The 19,290-nt window shown below is 38.3% G+C and overlaps 1 protein-coding gene and 1 pseudogene across 5 annotated transcripts in view; one reads left to right on the plus strand and one right to left on the minus strand.

Moving 5' to 3' along the window:
* Positions 1 to 19,290, plus strand: part of Taok1 (TAO kinase 1) — an 80,863-nt gene that overhangs the window by 44,683 nt on the left and 16,890 nt on the right. For all 5 annotated transcript variants that reach the window (XM_075991560.1, XM_075991559.1, XM_075991558.1 and 2 more), the window contains 5 exons: positions 3,271 to 3,405; positions 8,234 to 8,470; positions 10,501 to 10,629; positions 11,949 to 12,152; positions 16,469 to 16,708. In XM_075991560.1, the coding sequence (XP_075847675.1) occupies positions 3,271 to 3,405; positions 8,234 to 8,470; positions 10,501 to 10,629; positions 11,949 to 12,152; positions 16,469 to 16,708 (945 nt within the window). The remainder of the gene's footprint in view (positions 1 to 3,270; positions 3,406 to 8,233; positions 8,471 to 10,500; positions 10,630 to 11,948; positions 12,153 to 16,468; positions 16,709 to 19,290) is intronic.
* Positions 5,935 to 6,778, minus strand: LOC142831900 (peroxiredoxin-2 pseudogene; annotated as a pseudogene).

Genomic DNA, 19,290 nt, shown 5'->3' on the forward strand with positions numbered 1-19,290 from the left:
TCTGTTGCTTTTTCAGAGGACTAAGTTTGTTTCTCTGCATCCACAACAAGCAACTGTGTCGCAGGTCCAAGGGATATAATGCCCTCTTCTGGACTCCATGGACATATCTGCATTCAAAATGTAAAGATAATTGTGTATGTGCATTTTCATGTACACAAACAAAATCTTTAAAATTCAGAGTTACATAGAGGACAACATCCTCCCACCCCATGCCCAGAAAAGCAAACTCCTTAGGTCATTTTTGTTTTCCATAGCAATGGTCTGAAGTGTTAATCTGTTACCTGGATTTGGGAAATTACTGTTTTGAAATACAAAAAGACATGAAACTATTTTAGAATAAAAAAGTATATTACATAACCTATGGTTGGAATATTTGGGAATATCAAGAATATATATTTGAAATTTATGAGTAGTAGCAATTAGAAAATAAAATAGTTGCTGGGTGGCGGTGGCACACGCCTTTAATCCCAGCACTCAGGGAGGCAGAGGCAGAGGCAGAGGCAGGTAGATCTCAGTGAGTTTGAGGCTAGCCTGGTCTACAAGAGTTAGTTCCAGGACCGGCACCAAAAACTACAGAGAAACCCTGTCTCGAAAATTCAAAAGAGAAAAAAATGAAATAGTTGATTTTCTTTTAAACTTAATTTTATTTTTTTAATAGTTGATTATAAATAATGAGCCAGAAGCAACTTTTGTAGTATCCCCCCCCCTTTTTTTTTTCGAGACAGGATTTCTTTGTGTGACCACCCTTGCTGTTATAGAACTGTGTAGACCAGGTTGGTCTTTGAACTCATAGAAATCAGCTTGTCTCTGCCTCTTGAGTGCTGGGATTAAAGGTATATTTCACCACTGCGTATCAGTATCCACTTTTATATTTAAAATACAACAACAAATTTGCAAATTTAGGATTTAGTAAATGTCAGTGTTTGCTATATTCTCTGCTGAATTTTTTGAGCATGTCCTATGTTGGTATGTTTCCACATGTCGAGGCCCCAGATTGAACACTTTTCGTTGATCACTCTCTCCACCTTAGCTTAGAAGCAAGGTTTCTCAGTTGTACTGTCTTCCCAGTTCTCCTTTGCAGTTTTAAGTGTAAATTAAATGTGGTAGAGTGCTGTCCTACCATACATGTGACCCTGAATTCAGTTCAAAGCAGGCTGGGTTGGTCATCTTTGATTCAGTTCTTAATACTAGGAAAAAAAGACAAGTCAGGTAACTCTTGGCAGGAGAACTTAATATAGAAATGTTCTGACAAACAGTAGTGGCTCACACCTCTAGTCCTAGTACTGTGGAGGCAGAGGAAGGTGGATCTCTGTGAGTTTGAGGCCAGCATGGTCTACAAAACAAGTTCCAGGACAACTAGGGCTGTTAAACAGAGAAACCTTGAACAACAACAGCAACAAAAACATGTTCTTAAGATTTCTGGGTTTTTAAAGACTGAGTTTTGCTGCCTAGCCCTGACCGATCTTAAACTTACAGTAGTCCTCCTTCCCCTCCATCTGAGAATGATCTTTTTAATTTTAAAGCTGTGGTTTTATCTAGAAGTTATTAGACACAATTACTAAGAAGTGGGAACAACCATATGCCTACCAACAAATGGGTGAATAAAGAAATTATAGTGTGCGTGCACATATATATATATATACACATGTTTTATTGCTGTGAAGACACCAAGATCAGGGGAACTCTTATCAAGGAAAATATTTAATTGGGGCTGGTTTGCTGATCAAAAGTTTAGTTTCAGTATCTCTATTGGAGGGAGACGTGTGGTGCACACGCCTTTAATCCCAACACTCGGGAGGGGAGGCAGAGGCAGGTGGATCTCTGAGTTCGAGGCCAGCCTGGTCTACAAGAGCTAGTTCCAGGACAGGCGCCAAAGGTACAGAGAAACCCTGTCTCAAAAAAACCAAAAAAAAAAAAGAAAGAAAGTAAGTTTCTATTTGAGGTGTGATATAAAGTGTTGATAAATTTATAACATTGAAAATGTAATTGGTGCCAATTGTAATGGCCAAATGAAAAATTGTTAACTAGCTTTTGGTTCCTGTCCTGGAACTAGCTCTTGTAGACCAGGCTGGCCTCGAACTCACAGAGATCCGCCTGCCTCTGCCTCCCGAGTGCTGGGATTAAAGGCGTGCGCCACCACCGCCCGGCAGCTTCTTTTTTTAAAGACAAGGTTTGGCTATGTGGCCTTGGCTGACCTGGAACTTAAAAGAGATCTTACTGGGGCTAAAGAGATGTCTCAGCCGTTAAGAGCACTGGCTGCTCTTCCAAAGATCCTGAGTTCAGTTCCCAGCAACCACATGGCAGCTCACAACTGTCTACAAGGTATCTGGCACCCTCACACAGACATACATGTAGGCACATAAAATAAAAATTAATACATTTTAAAATAAATGAAAATAAATCTTAAAAAACATTAATTGCTGTGTGGCTGTGGTACATCTCTTAAAATTGTTTATTTTAGACAAATGACAGAAATATTATAAATATAATCTTTTTTTTGTGTGTGTGGTTTTTCGAGACAGGGTTTCTCTGTGGTTTTGGAGCTTGTCCTGGAACTAGCTCTTGTAGACCAGGCTGGTCTCAAACTCACAGAGATCCGCCTGCCTCTGCCTCCCGAGTGCTGGGATTAAAGGCGTGCGCCACCACCGCCCGGTTTATAAATATAATCTTAAACTTATAGTTTGACATGTCTATAATCAAAACACAACAAAGTAGTATTACACTGCATTGCTTATAAAACTCACACGTATTTAATTTTTTAATCACCATCATTTGAAACATTGATTACATGCTATACTATTTTGTTTTTAAGTTACATTAAAGCTTTTCAGTTTTATTTTAAAATATGTGTATATGTGGGGGTACATACAAATGAGTAGAGTTGCCAGAGGTGTCAGATCCCCTGAAGCTGGAGTCAAAGGTGTTTATAAGCCGCCCGATGTGTGCTGGGAATTAAACTTGGGTCCTGTGCAAGAATTGCTGTTTATCACTGAGCAATCTCTCCAGCTCAAGCTTTTCGGTTGATATATAATATATAGAATATAAAACTGTATATTTTGTTTGTTGAATCTGTACTTTTTCACACACTATGGAAGTAATTTCAGCTAACTCAGCTTGTGTTGACAGTAATAGTATTTTTAGTTTCTCTTTCTGCTTTGTAAAATTGTTTTTTTGAAGTTATTGATTAAAATTGTCTTTAGTCTTTTCCTTGAAACCTCAAAAAAGTCACTTCACAAAATATTTTCTCTGTCACTCTCTTTCTCTATTAAGGAGGAGGAAAATTATAGAGAAGAAGGAGATCCTAGAACAAGAGCATCAGATCCACAGTCTCCACCTCAAGTGTCCCGTCACAAATCACATTATCGTAATAGAGAACACTTTGCAACCATACGAACGGCATCACTGGTATGTATTCACCTGTCCAAAACGAGTATCTTTGTTATGTTGGTAGTATCTACTCAAATATATTTAACTTTCTTATTTCTTTGGTATTTATTTTGTAAAACATTCAGTGTTTAATTTCTCTGTTAGAAGAAAGCACTCTAAGTAATATTGAACTAGTAATGTATTGATATTTATTCATGTAGTAAACATTTTAGAATGTGTAAGAGACCTACAAAATACTAATTAAACAGGCATTCAAATAAATTTTAATACTTTTTTAAAGTAGTATCAAATTGTTAGGTTTTAGGCACAGAGAAGAGAATCAGTGTATTGCTGCATAAAATTAACATTTCAGATGTGTTAGCACAAACTTTGTTCAAGATATATATCTAGAGTTGCCACAAAGAAGGAACTGTTGAAAATTGCAGTTGATTGTATTACTATGCTCTAAATGTAATTTCTGTTTTCCAAAAAAACAATGAATATGGATATTTTTCCATTACAAACATATTATGGAACATTTAAAATCATGTTCCAGCCGTGCTTGCAGGTCTTCATTGCTAAGCCGTCCACTTTCTTGAGTTCTAACCAAAAAAGTATAATGTTTCCTTTTTTGTTTCTTGGGATACTGGCCAAAGTCATAAGCATAATTGCTTTGATAGTCTCACTCTTCCTCCAAAGATCCCCACTGGTAAAAAATACATAAAATTGTAAGAGATTTTAAAAGTAACCAGTTGTGGTACATGTCTTTAATCCCAGCATTCAGATGTCTGAGGCAGGTGGATCTCTGTGAGTTTGAGACCAGCATGGTAAATAGCCCAGCCATGGCTGCACAGTGAGACCCTGTAGAGCAAAGCATGGTAAAAGATTCTCAAGTTAAAAGGAAAGTACATAAAGATATCATGATTATGTTATTAGAATATATAGCATGACTGCTGGGCTGTGGTGGTGCATGCCTTTAATCTCAGAAGGCAGAGGCAGGCAGAAACAACAAAAGAGAATATATAGCATAGTGGCATATGCCCGTAATTCTAGCACTTAAAAGATTGATAGAGAAGGATCTCGAGTTCAAGACCAATCTGAGCTACCTAGTTGAGACCTTGTCTGAAGAAAACAAAACAAAGCAAGGGTTGACAATTTACATCAATAGTAGAGCACTTAAATCATTTACTCCAAACCTTTATCCCAAACACCACACATCAAAATAAAGCTTTCTGAGTTGTCTGGTTTGCCAGTCTCATGGTGCTATATGGCCATGAAACTATATGATGTGCAGTCAAGAACATAGTGTTTGTGGTTCTAAGAAGAAGACTCAGTTAATAAAGTGTTTGCAACATGAGCATAAAAACATGAGTTGGCTGGGTGGTGGTGGTACATGCCTTTATCCCCAACACTTGGAAGGCAGAAGCAGGTGGATCTTTTGAGTTCAATGCCAGCCTGGTTTACAGAGCTAATTCCAGAACAGCCGGGGCTACACAGAGAAGCCCTGTCTGAAAAATAAAACAACAGCCTGAGTTGGATCCCCAGCACACATGTAAAAAGCCAGCTATGGCAACACACATCTGTAATAATAGTACTAAGAAGTGAGGATGTCCAGATCCCGGCAGCTCAACGGCCACCTTGTCTATCTGAATCAGAAAAGCTCAAAGTTCAGTGAGAGACTGTCTCAAAAAAAAAAATCTTTATCTTTTCTTCATGGTTAGTGTTTTGGGTTTTTTGACCAGCCCAAGAAATACTTGTCTATTTAAAGGTAGAATGGGGGCGAGATGTTAACAGCAGTTAAGACTGTGTACTGACCTTGCAGAAGACTAGACTTTGGTTCCCAGCACCCTGTCAGGTAACACACAAGTGACAGTAACTCTGGCTCACACCTCTGGTCTCCTTGAACACCTGCACCAACACACACATACCCTCTCCCCACACGCATAATTTTAAAAAGTTACAATAGAGATTGGAAATATGGCACTCAAGTTCTAGAGGATAAAACGTCTCTTCTGGCCTCTCAGGGCACTGAATCATATACACAGACACACATACAGGCAAAACACTCATAAACTAGATTATTTTTTATTAAAATAAATCTTGAAAAATAAAGAATTCTAAAACAATTGGTTGTCCAGAAAATCTGGGGGGTTTTTTGCCTTGCAAAAAAATTTTATATTTATTTTATATTTACCCCAAATGATCCTTGTGGGTTTTTTTTTGAAGCAGGATCTATCACTAGAACCCATAGTTTGTCAATTTGACTATATTTGAGAGCTAATAAGCTTCGTGGATCCTCCTGCCTTTGCTTCCTTAGCACTCAGATTATAGGAATACTCCACTATGCCAGACTTTTTTTTACATGTGTTCTGGAATTTAATTCCATTTCCCTTGCTTATTTAGCATTCCTTTTCCTCTATTTTTTTTAAGTGAAAATAATGATAAAAAGGGTAAGGATAATTTTTTTTCTGTGTTTAGAACCAATTGTTTTGGGTTTTTTTGTTTGTTTGGATTTTTTTTTCACTGTCACTAATACTTTATTGGTTTCCTATAGACCTGTGCCCAGCTGGGTGGGTTTTGGGCAGGGGTCACTATTCACCAGATTCCAGGTAGGGAATGAGAAAGCCTTGGCCCAGCCTCCATCCTCTACACAGACCGTGGAGGGGGATTTAGTCTTTTCTGGGCCAGCACAGGACATCCAGGTGGGGCGAGATCCAAGAAGTCAGGATCACTGATGTTTAGCCATCTTAGTTGTGTTTGGAGAAGTATTCCTTGCTGTCATCCACATTGGGCTTGATGGTGTCACTGCCGGGCCTCCAGCCAGCAGGACAGACTTCCCCGTGCTCATCTGTATACTGAAAGGCTTGCCCTAAGAGAAGAGCCTCATTCATAGAGCGTCCCACCAGTAGGTCATTGACTGTGATCTGACACAGAACACCCTTGGCATCGATGATAAAGAGGCCCCTGTAGGCAATGCCCTTATCAGTTTTTAACACGCTGTAGTTCTGGGACAAGCTTCTACTCACATCAGCAAGCAGGGGGATGTTCAGGGGGCCCAAGTCTCTCTCCTTCCGTGGAGTGTTGATCCACGCCAGGTGGGTGAACTGAGAGTCCACAGACACTCCGAGCACCTCGCAACCCAGCTTTCGAAAGTCCTCAGCGTGGTTGCTAAAAGCGATGATCTCCGTGGGGCACACGAAAGTGAAGTCCAGCGGGTAGAAAAAGAGGACCACGTACTTCCCTCTGTAGTCTGAAAGCTTGACTTCCTTGAAAGCGCCATCCACCACCGTGGTAGCCGTGAAATCAGGGGCCGGCTTTCCGATGCATGCGTGGCCGGATGCCATGACTGCGTGGGCAAGATCCGGTCACGCGGACAACCAGACACTACAGGACACAGAAAACAGAGATCTCAGAGCCAGTTTGTTTGGATTTTTGAGACAGGGTTTCTCTGTATCTTTTGGTGCCTGTCCTGGAACTAGCTCTTGTAGACCAGGCTGGCCTTGAACCCACAGAGATCCGCCTGCCTCTGCTTCCCTAGTGCTGGGATTAAAGGCGTGCGCCCTCACTGCCTGGCAAACCAATTGTTTTTATAGTTTGTTAAAAACCACTTTTCTTGGAGAGAAGAGGTGGCTCATCATTTAAGAGTCTGCTCTTCTAGAGGACCAAGATTCAATTACCAGCAACCACATGACAGCTCACAGCTATCGCTTTAGTTCCATCTTGTTAATTTCTACCTGGTTTGTTTTTTGTTGTTGGTTAGTTTTTTAGATGGCGATTCAATCTCTTGCTCAGACTAGGCTTGAACTCTTTAGGATAAGTGATCTTCCACTTCAGATTTTTCAAGTAGTTGAGGCTATAGGCATACACCTTTGTGTATTGATGTTTCTAATTTTTGTTGGTGTCTTTTTCTTTATTTTTTTGTTTTTCTTTCAGTTTTTCAAGATAGGGTTTCTCTGTGTATCCTTGGCTGTGCTGGAACTTTCTGTGTAGTCCAGGTTGGCCTCTAACTTGGAGATCCACCTGCATCTGCCTCGAAAGTGCTGAGGTTATAGGTGTGTGCCCCCATGCCCACCTTTTTGTTTTGCTTTTTGGTTTTGTTTTTTTCGAGACAGGGTTTCTTTGTGTAGACCTGGCTGTCCTGAAACTCACTTTGTAGACCAGCCTAACCTTGTACTCGTAGAGATACACCTACTTTTGCTTCCCACGTTCTAGGTTTAAGGGCATGTGCCACTAAGCCCGGTTTTGTTTCTTGATCTGCTTATCTTAGCCTTATGCTAGTACCATGATGTCTTCTTGATTAGTATATGCACATTTTACTGTTTTATTTTCCTCAGTAATATTTTGCTAATCTAGATACTGTAATTTTTCATATAAGTTTTAGAGTCAGCTTGTCTATTTCTTTTTTTCTTTCTTTTTTCTGGTGTTGTCCCCTGGTGTTAAAGACAGTTGAGCTGCCATGTGGGTGCTGGAAATTGAACCAAGGTCCACTGGAAGAGCAAATAATGCTCTTAACCTCTGAGCCATCTCTTCAGCCTATTTCTTTAAAAGATCTGCTAGATATTTAATTGTAAATTGTAATGGCATTTCTTAGGTTAAATACCTCTTCAGGTAATAGAAATGTTCTAAATGCTTTATCACTGTTATTTTGTTTAGTAGAAATAGGGTCTTATGACATAAAAGATTTGACTTGGCCTTAGACTCATTATGTATATATACTACCAATCTGGACTTGTACTCTTGGCGATTCCTTTTCTCAGCAAAGCAAACACTAGGATTATAGACCTGTGTCTCCATGCCCAGCTTTCTAAATTCTTGTGGGGGGAAAAATGTTTTACTTGGTCTTTTTTTTTCTCAATTTTGTGTCTAGGTTACAAGACAGATGCAAGAACACGAACAGGACTCTGAACTTAGAGAACAGATGTCTGGTTATAAGAGGATGAGGCGGCAGCATCAAAAGCAGCTGATGACTCTGGAAAATAAACTAAAGGCAGAGATGGATGAACACCGTCTCAGATTAGACAAAGACCTTGAAACTCAGCGTAACAATTTTGCTGCAGAAATGGAGAAACTTATCAAGAAACACCAAGCTGCTATGGAAAAAGAGGTGACTAATATTATTTATTTCTTTTAGACTGTGTCCGTCTCTGAAGGATTTGGGTCAGCATTTTGATGTTTAAAGTATCTAACCCTAAGAACTAAGTAAATTGACCCACGAAAGAGAAGCACTTATACAACTTATATAAAGCTTTCTGTTTAAAAAACAAAAACAAAAATGGCTCTTGTATTTTTTTTTCTCTTCTTAGTTCTGTAAATGAATCTGTGCATTGTGAATCTGAAAATTGGGTGTGTTTTATTTTCATGTAGTAGTTCTGGGTGCTGATGGTCATAGAGCTAGTTCCAGGACGGGCTTCAAAGCTACAGAGAAACGCTGTGTCTCGAAAAATAAAAGTAGGGCTGGAGAGATGGCTCAGTGGTTAAGAGCATTGCCTGCTCTTCCGAAGGTCCTGAGTTCAATTCCCAGCAACCACATGGTGGCTCACAACCATCTGTAAAGAGGTCTGGCGCCCTCTTCTGGCCTTCAGGCATACACACAGAATATTGTATACATAATAAATAAATATTTAAAAAAAATTTAAAAAAAAAAAGAAAAATAAAGCAAAACAAAACAAAAGAACAACAACAAAGGCAGACAAATGAATAATTGTGCGGGCTAGTTGTGATGGTGTATGCCTTTAACCTCAGCACTTGGGAGGTGGAGGAAGATGGCTCTCTGATTTTGAGCTCAGCTAATCGTCTAGCCAGTGCAACACAGTAAGACCTATCTTTAAATAAATAAGTAAACTTGGTTAGGCCAGGTGTCATTGCACATAACTGTAACCCCCAGCATATTTGTGAGACAAAGACAGTATTGAAAGTTGAAGGAAAGCTAGCCGGAGCAACACACATAGCAAATTTACAAATAACCCGAGTCACACAGCAAGGATCTGGAGATGATACGGTGCTTCCCTAGCATGTACAAGCTCAAGGTTTTATTGTAGCACTGTAAGAACAACAACAAAAAAAGCTTAAAGGTACACCCTAGAAAAGAGAATGACTGGGACAAAATGTTACAGCTGATCATTATAGCTGAATTGATGAGCTCTTAGTTCAGTGAGACTCTCATAAACTATGGAATACACCTAGAATCAACCTCTGGCCTCCACTTGTACACACTCACATATGCAAGCTCAAAACAGTGCACACTCCACCCAAATTATATTTAACACATATGTAATATTTAACATTCACTTTAATAGGAGTTACAGGTAAGGATCTAATTTGAAAATGAATGTATCTCATTTTTTAATATATAAATTAACTCAGCTAAAAAAGCTTGGTAGAGAACTGAGAGATGGTTCAGCATTAAAGAGCACATACTTCAGGGATCCTGAGTTGAATTTCCAGCTCACACATCAGGTAGTTCACAACGCCTGTAACCCCTGCATTAGGAGGAGCTTATTTCTCTGACCTCAGCAGGCACCTCCACATACCTCTATACACAGACACATACACATGTAATTAAAAATATTTATTAAACTATTCATTTATGTTTGAAGATAAATATGTATTTTGTTTTTATTTCTTGAAGGGACTATATAGGTTTTGTGGTTTTGATTGTTTGTTTTGGAGTTTTTCATATTTATTTTTGTTTCTGTTTCTCTCCCTCATATTCCCCCCTCCCGAGACGGGGTTTCCTCTGTGTAACAGCCCTGGCTGCCTTCAAACTCACTCTGTATAGTCCAGGCTGGCCTCAAACTCACAGAGATCTGCCTGCCTCTGCCTCCCAAGTGCTGGGATTAAAGGCTTACTTATACCACTCCACCAGGCAGAATGTTACTTTCTTTTTCAATAAAGTGAGGAAAACATTTTGGTTTTGTAACTACATTTAAAAATAAAATAAATCCACCCTACTGATCTCTGAAATTAAACTGAAAAGGGTAAACTGATTAGGTTGTTTTGTTATTTGTTTTTTGATGCTTCTGTTGCTCATCTACTACTACTATGTATTCTTTCTTGGTGGTGGATATTAAACTGATTTTTAAATTTATCCTCTTAACTAATTTGATTCATTTTTTTTTAAAAAATTCTATATAGGCTAAAGTGATGGCCAATGAGGAGAAAAAATTCCAGCAACACATTCAAGCTCAACAGAAGAAAGAACTGAATAGCTTTTTGGAGTCCCAAAAAAGAGAATATAAACTTCGAAAAGAGCAGCTTAAGGAGGTACTTCTTTTACAAAAATTCCCTGTGTTTTTCTGCTATTAGTTGTGTTTAATAGTTCTCTACTTAGCAGTTAGCATAAAGATTTATTTGTGGCCACAAAATAAATATCTGCTTACATCAAAGCATTAATTATAATCTATAGTTTATTTAAGTTTTCTAGTTGAGTAGGAGTGATATGGAATCATTTCCTTAATCTAGAAATTGTATTGTGGGGGCTGGAGAGATGGCTCAGAGGTAAAGAGCACTGACTGTTCTTCCAGAGATTGAGGTCAACTCCCAGCAACCACATGGTGACTCACAACCATCTATAATAAGATCTGGTACCCTCTTTTGGTGTGCAGTCGGAACACTGTATACATAATAAATAAATCTTAAAGTAAAATAAAAAATAGATATGGTGTTGTTCACCTGTAAGCCTGTACTCAGGAGTCTGATGAAAAATCTACCAGTATTATCATCTTAGTTTATCTCCTTGGGTAATATGATTAGTTGTTTGTTTTTTTTCAGTTTTGCCCAATATGAATGTTTTTCCATTAAAGAAATTTTTAGAATCTTGTAAAACAAGGGAGTTAAAATTATACTTAAATCTTTTATTCTTATTTTTTTTATAAGATTTATTTTTTTGTTTATTGTATATAAGGTGCTGGCAGCAGGTCTCATAGACGGTTGTGAGGCACCATGTGGTTGCTGGGAATTGAACTCAGTACCTCTGGAAGAACAGTCAGAGCTCTTAACCTCTGAACCATCTCTCCAGCCCTATCCTTAATTCTTATTAAGATATATTTTTTGTCTTTTTCTTTTCTTTTCTAACTTGAAATTAATTCTGTCTCTTCTTGGAAAGATTTTTGAAGTTTTACTTATTAGCCAAGTATTCTGTGCTTTAAAGTCAGGAACCATGAAAATGAAGCTGTGTAAAAACTGAAGTTATTCGTGTATTTATGATGTACATAGAAACAAATTACTTAACTTTTCCAGGTCAGCTGAGCTCTTGTTAGAAAGAAAACACTATTACTTTTAAGTTTACCATGTAATTGATTGGGGATGTAGCTTTCTTCATGGCCAGGGCCCTACATTAAGTTCCCTTCATTGTGAAAAGTAAGTAAATTTTATCATAGCTAGTCATGAGGATGTAGAACTGCATAATTCTACCACCAAGGAGGCTAAAGCAGGAGGATTGTAAATTCAAGAGCAGCCTAGGCTACATAGTAATAACAGTAACAAAACTCAAAACATTACTGGTTAAATGTACCAGGTTACCTTATACATTCATGTAGTTAATTTTTATCTAGCTAAATTTTTTTGGTTGATTTTGTTTCCAGGAGCTGAATGAAAACCAGAGCACACCTAAAAAAGAAAAGCAGGAATGGCTTTCAAAGCAGAAGGAGAATATACAACATTTCCAGGCAGAAGAAGAAGCTAACCTTCTTCGACGTCAAAGGCAGTATCTGGAGCTAGAATGTCGCCGCTTTAAGAGAAGAATGTTACTTGGGCGACATAACTTGGAACAGGACCTTGTCAGGGAGGTATGTACATTTGAATGCTATAGAAATTTAAATAGATAATTATATTCAGTGCTGGAAATTAAAACATTTATTTTAAGACAAGGTCGTATTCTATGGGCCAGGTTAACCTAAAACTCACTATTGAGTTCAAGCTGATTTTAAACTTGTGTGTGATAACTCCTGCCTCATCTCCTGATTGTTGCAGTAAAACTTTTTTTTTTAATCAGTGAAACCTTTTTAATAGTTGAAAATTTTTGCCAGGTCTGGTAAGCCAGGCCCCAGCACTCTGTGTTTGAGGTCAGCCTGCTCTACATAACGAGTTCTAGGACAGCCTGGGCAACAGAGAAACCCTGTCTCAAAAGTCGAAACAAAAAGAAGAAAATTGAAAATTTTCAGTCACTTCCAAATCACTGCTGTTCTACATGTATGTCTCTTTACTTGAGTCATTGATGTACAAATGTCCACAAGATCTCTCTTTCCCTGTGATAGCACCTAAGAAAAACCTCCTCTTGTTAGCAGTTTCTCTTCCTTTTAAAAGGGCTCTGCTTTTCTCCCTTATGTACTAACCCGTACAAAACACATTTTGGAGGTCAGTGTATTTATCTTCCTCATTAGAACTGACTTTATGAAGTCAGACTTTGTTCAGTTCTTTATATGCCCCAGTGTCTACCCTATAGTAAGCATTCAATAAATAACTCATTGATAATATGTGATTGACAAAAACTAGTTTTTTTTTTTTCTGGTTTTTTGAGACAGGGTTTCTCTGTGGCTTTGGAGTCTGTCCTGGAACGAACTCTGTAGACCAGGCTGGTCTCGAACTCACAGAGATCCACCTGCCTCTGCCTCCCGAGTACTGGGATTAAAGGCGTGCGCCACCATCACCCGGCCTCAAAAACTAGTTTTTAAGTATGAGAAAATTAATTTGGCAACTTTTACCTTTCTGACTTGGAATAGCTTCCATGAGGTATATATTACCATTTAACATTTTTTAATAATCATGTTATTTATTACTTGGACAAGTGTTGTTGAAAGGTTTTTTTATGCTTTTATTTATTTATTTTTGGATATGGACACATGAGTATATGGAGGTCAGAGGACTCCTCCCAGGATTTAGTTGTATCCTTCTGTCTTGTGGGTTCTGGAGAACTTCGGGCTTGACAGTCAGACACTTTTACCCTTTGAGACATCTTGCCAACTTTGACAGCCCATTTTTCTATTAAGATGGTGGGATCCACCTGCCTCTTCTACTAGAACACTAGGATTAAAAGCTTATGCCACCACCCACAGTCTTGTCTTGCATGGTGGTGCACTCAGGAGGCAGAGGCAGGTGGATCTCTGTAACTTGAGGCCATCCTGGTCTATAGAGTGAATTTTAGGGCAGCTATAGCTAAACAGAGGAGCCCTGTCTAGAAAAACAAAACCAAACAAAAACAAAGAAAAGGCTGGGCAGTGGTGGTGCATGCCTTTAATCCCAGCACTTGGGAGGCAGAGGCAGTCAGCCTGGTTTCTAAGAGCTAGTTCCAGGACAGGTTCCAAAGCTACAGAGAAACCCTGTCTCGAAAAACCAAACAAACAAACAAAAGAAAAAAGAAAAGAATTGTCTTCTTTATTAGAGTGTCTGTCAACATAGATAAATTTCTTTCAAAGAATTGATTAAAGTAGATTAGATATAGACTGTGTTCAGTGAAGAAATTTAGGGGCTGGAGAGATGACACAGCACCTACACATACTGCTCTTGCCGGGGATGTGAGTTCAGTTCCCAGCACTCAAAGGGGTTTACAACTGTCTATATTCCATCTCTTAATGGGATCTGATGTCTCTGGTCCCAGGAACCTGCTCCCAGGTGATTATACCACACCCAGCACGCTTAAGTTATATATTAAGATAAGCTTTAAAAATTTATGGCTATTTGAACTTACCCAGGCATGTTGGCACTCTGCTTGGGAGGTATAGGGAGGCAGACCTTTGAGTTCCAGAACTGCCAGGGCTGCATAGTGAAACCTTGTATCAAAAACAAAAAAGGGGTTGGAGAGATGGCTCAGGATTAAGAGCACTGGCTACTCTTTGAGAGGACTAGGTTCAATTCCTATCATCCACATGTCAGCTCACAGCTCTCTGTAAAGTTCCAGAGGGTTCAATGCCTTCACGCAGACACACATGTGGACAAAACACCAGTGTACATAAAATAATCATTAAAAGAAATAAAATTTAAAGTTATATTGATTAGATTTAAATTTAAAAATATATCAATAATAAGAGAAAACAATATCCAGTCATAGATGTAGGCTTAGGTGTTAAAGAACATTGTTAGTACCATCCTTTGAGCAAATGATTGAACTATAACTTTTTGATGTTCTCTTTCAAGATAGAGTTTTTCTTTGTTCTCCTGTGTAGCTGTCCTGGTACTCACTCTGTAGATAAGGCTGACTTCAAACTCAGAGATCCACCTGCTTCTACCTCCCAAGTGCTGGGATCAAAGACAGACGCTACCATTGCCTGGCAGAACTATAGCTTTTAAAAATATGCAGAGTGACTAATGTAATGGTTCAATGGTTAAGAAAGCTATGACTTTCTGGCCGGGCGGTGGTGGCACACACCTTTAATCCCAGCACTCAGGAGGCAGAGGCAGCCAGCCTGGTCTACAAGAGCTAGTTCCAGGACAGGCTCCAAAGCTACAGAGAAACCCTGTCTCGAAAAACCAAACAAACAAGAAAAGACAGAGACACAGACAGACAGACAGACAGACAGACAGACAGACAGACAGAGAAAGAGAGAGAGAGAGAGAGAGAGAGAGAGAGAGAGAGAGAGAGAGAGAGAGAGAGAGAGAAATTTACTTATCAATTGTACATTTGGAGTTCTATCCTGTAGAAATAGTAGCATGATATGATGCAACATAGTTAGACTTTTATTGTTACCTTTGGTAAAAGCAAAATAAAGAGAACCAGCTTAAATGATTAGTCATGTAGAAATGGTTGAAAATTGTATTACAAAGTAGTAGCTTTCAGTAAAATAAAATGTCTTTTTCTGGGTGTGATGGCACACACTTGTAATCCTAGTACTTGAGGGAGAGGCAAGAGGGCTTTTTTTTTTATTCTTGGTTTGGGCATTAGATTGTCAAATAAAGAAAATAAAGCTTTGTCCCTATATTATTCAATCAGTTGAGTTCTTTAATAATGGATTATATCCCAATAAATAAGATATAACTGAGAAACATCTACAACAAGCTATTGACCTCTAATGATGAAAGTTTTCAGGGTAGTGGATGTCATTGATTTTCACATTATTTGTGTGTCTATAGGTATGCATACTTTTAAAAGACATTTTTGTACATGTGTGTATGACTGTATGTACACCATGTGTATGCAGTACCTATGGATGCTCTGAAAGTGGAGGAAGCTGTGAGCCACTATGCAGGTGCTGGGAACTGAAACCAACTCCTTTGCATGAACATCAAGTGCTTTTTTTCACTGGATCATCTTTTCAGCTTCCCTTTTTATTTGGAAAAAAAATATCTTAAAAGAAATAAATTTCTCAATCTATTTATTTATTATTGGTTTTCTAAGACAGGGCTTCTTCGTGTAACAGCTCTGGCTGTCCTGGACCATGCTGGCTTCGAACTCACAGAGATCTGCCTGCCTCTGCATCTGCCTCTGGAGTGCTAGGATTAAAGGCAGGCGCCACCACCATCCAGCAAATATTTTTACTTTTGTTTTATTATATTTTAGTTTTGAAAGTGTCTGCCGTAGCCCTGACTGACCTGGAACTTGATATGTAGACAAGGTTGGACTTGACCTCAGAGTACAATGTACTTCTGCTATTACAGGTGTGAGCCACCATGCCCAGCAAGAAAAACATTCATTCTTCACCACCATGTGCTACATATTATTCTGAGAAGCTTTTGGTTAAGAACTTAGTTCTTTGGGAGGAGGAGAGGGAGTGGGGATTTGGATTGATATTTTTTTTAAAGTAATAAAAAAGAACTTATCTCTTCATTAAATCTATGAAATAGAACTAGGATATAATAGGAGGGAGAGTTCTTTCTATGTACAAACAGCACTAGTACACACAAACACAGAAGGCATGGAAACTTAGTATTTACTATGTAGCCACTATTGGAGCAAAGGGTTAATTGCATCAACTTTTTGTGTTTGTGTTTTCTTTAGATTTTTCTTTGTTTTTAATGAGTGGGTTTATATGCACACTCACTCCTATGAGTGTAACTACATATTAGCCAACGTCTACATGTGGAGATCAGAACACAACTTCATGTGTTGGTCCTTGCCTTCCACCATGTTTAAGCTATAAATTATACCTTTTTCTTTTGAATTATATTTTAGGAGTTAAACAAAAGGCAGACTCAGAAGGACTTGGAACATGCTATGCTGCTACGACAGCATGAATCCATGCAAGAACTGGAGTTTCGCCACCTCAACACTATTCAGAAGATGCGCTGTGAGTTGATCAGACTGCAGCATCAAACCGAGCTCACTAACCAGCTGGAATATAATAAGCGAAGGGAACGGGAACTAAGGCGAAAACATGTTATGGAAGTTCGACAACAGCCTAAGAGTTTGAAGGTACTGTTAAGTGTAAGCTTCCTGACAAGGTGAATGTCTAGTCATTGGGAGATCAAGTTGACTTAGTCCTTTTCATTTTTTAGCATGCTTCCTTGTTTCCTGTATGGACTGCCTGTTGCTTCAGTTTTTGCTTATATACTTTATATCAAAGAAATAGATTTTTTTACTGTAGGAATTCTTCATCAGTATTTTTTAAATATACACACTCTCTAATGCTGACATTATAGTCTACAGGTCAACACACTAAACTGTTAGTTTATTTTTATTCTAAGTAACTCAGTCTTGAACTCTTAATTTGATGTCAATATGATTTATATAAAATTTTCGGTATTTAGAGACAGGGTCTTTCTATGAAGCTCTGGTTGTCCTGGAACTCACTATGTAGACCGTGCTGGCCTCAAACTCACAGAGATCTGCCTACCTCTGCCTCCTCAAGTGCTGAGATTAAAGATGTGTGCCACTACCACCCAGTTGATTTATATAAAATTTAAAAAATACCAAAGTGGAGTTGAAGGGATGTCTCAGCAACCAAGAGCAGTGGTTGCTATTTCAGAGGACCTGGGTTTGATTCCCAGCACTGATACGGTACTTAATAACCATCTCCATCTCTAGTTCAGGAAACCCAATACTCTGGTCTTTTGATCTTTCCAGGTACCAGGCATACATGGTGCACATACATTCATGCAGGCAAAACATTCATAATTATAAAATCAAATATTTTTTTAAAAATTTAATGTAAAAGTTTGCTCTCGTCCCTTATCCTACATTCCTAAACCCCACCAAGATTTTTTTTCAAAATATTTATTTGTCCTCCTCAAATGGCACTTAACAATCCTAAGAATTTTCAAATTTCATAATTTATAATGGATATTTGAAGAAATTGAATCAGTCTTTTAAAACATACAAAACAGACTGGGTGGTAGTGACACACACCTTTAATCCCAGAACTCTGGAGGCAGAGGAGGGCAGATTTTGGTGAGCCTGGTCTACAAAGTGAGTTCTAGGACTGCCAGGGCTACACAGAGATATCCTGTCTCAAAAAACAATAAACAAACAAGCAAACGAAAAGCACTCACTCTAAGGTTTTCATCAGTGATAGAAGTTCATTTAATCTGTACTTGTTTGCACATTAAAGAAAATTTTATGTGGCTGGAGAGATGGCTCAGTGGTTAAGAGCATTGCCTGCTCTTCTAAAGGTCCTGAGTTCAATTCCCAGCAACCACATGGTGGCTCACAAACATCTGTAATGAGATCTGGCGCCCTCTTCTGGCCTGCAGACATACACACAGACAGAATAGTGTATACATAATAAATAAATAAATAAATATTTTTTAAAAAATTTATGTCCTATAAACTCCAGGTCCCAAAGTATTTGCTGTTGAAAGATTCCTTTTCTGCCAAGTATGGTACCCCAGCACTCAACACTTACAGAATAGTTATGTTGATTGCTATTGTTTTAAAAAGTTGAAATTCATAACTTTTTGGACTTCTACATTTATATAATGGAGAAAGAATCATCTGCTTCTCTCTCCACTATATATACAGTTCAGATACCCACCAAAGGTGTTTTTTTTCCTTCCCCCTCTTTTTTTTTCTTGTCATTTTTCAAAATGATGTCTCTATAGAATAAGCTGGCCCATCGTGTAGCCAAAGATGACCTTGAGTTCCATTGTCTAAAGCTGATGGAATTGCTGGGATGTGCCAATGCTCCACAGTGCTGAGGACTGAACCCAGAGTTTTGTACATGCTGAGCAAGTACTGTACTAAGTGACTCACATTCGTAAGCCCCACCAAAGATGTTTTAAAACAGTATTTGTTTTTGAAATTATGTCTTTAAAACCAATAGTAACCCGAACTGAACCAAACTGACACCTAATTTGTTTTCTGTAGTCATAACATTATTCTGATGTGACTATATTTTCCTAGGGCTTGATTCAGCTTGAACCCTTTCTTCCTATATATAACCTTTGTAGTTTGAGAGCTTTTTTTAAAAAAAAAAAAAAACAGTCTGATTTTCCTGGGCAATACATGAAAGTGAGGAAAATGGTTCACCATCTTACTTCAGACGTGAAGTAGAATGCCTTCCTCTGATGACAAATGAATGTAAGATTTCCCTCTTGTATGGAAGAAAAATTCCTCTTATATTTCTCTTATTTGCTTAGTCAGTTTCAACAAAATGTTTGGTTTACCATCAACATATCCTAATAATTTTCTGTCTGCCTGCCTGTCTGCCACTTGTAGTTTCTATGAGATGGAGGTGAGACTTCAGTTTGGGTACTTACATATGTTGACTAGGATTAGTGAGAGAAGGGTGCTGTTTCCTCAACCTGCTCTCCAGGTAATAGCTTTTTTGTCAGTATTGTATGAGTAGAAATAATTGTAATTTGAATCTATCACACTATCTTTGGGTTTTTGAGACAGGGTTTCTCTGTAGCCTTGGCTGTCCTGGAACTCATTCTGTAGACTAATCCCCAGCTAAGTTTGAGTTTATATTTGTTTTTTTTGTCATGTATATTGAATTAACTAGTTTATACCTGGCATTATTTATAATGGTAAAAATATTTTTTAACTGTAGTGTTAGC

This window comes from Microtus pennsylvanicus, chromosome 11 (genome assembly GCF_037038515.1).
Source record: "Microtus pennsylvanicus isolate mMicPen1 chromosome 11, mMicPen1.hap1, whole genome shotgun sequence".
In the NCBI taxonomy this organism is placed as follows: domain Eukaryota; kingdom Metazoa; phylum Chordata; class Mammalia; order Rodentia; family Cricetidae; genus Microtus; species Microtus pennsylvanicus.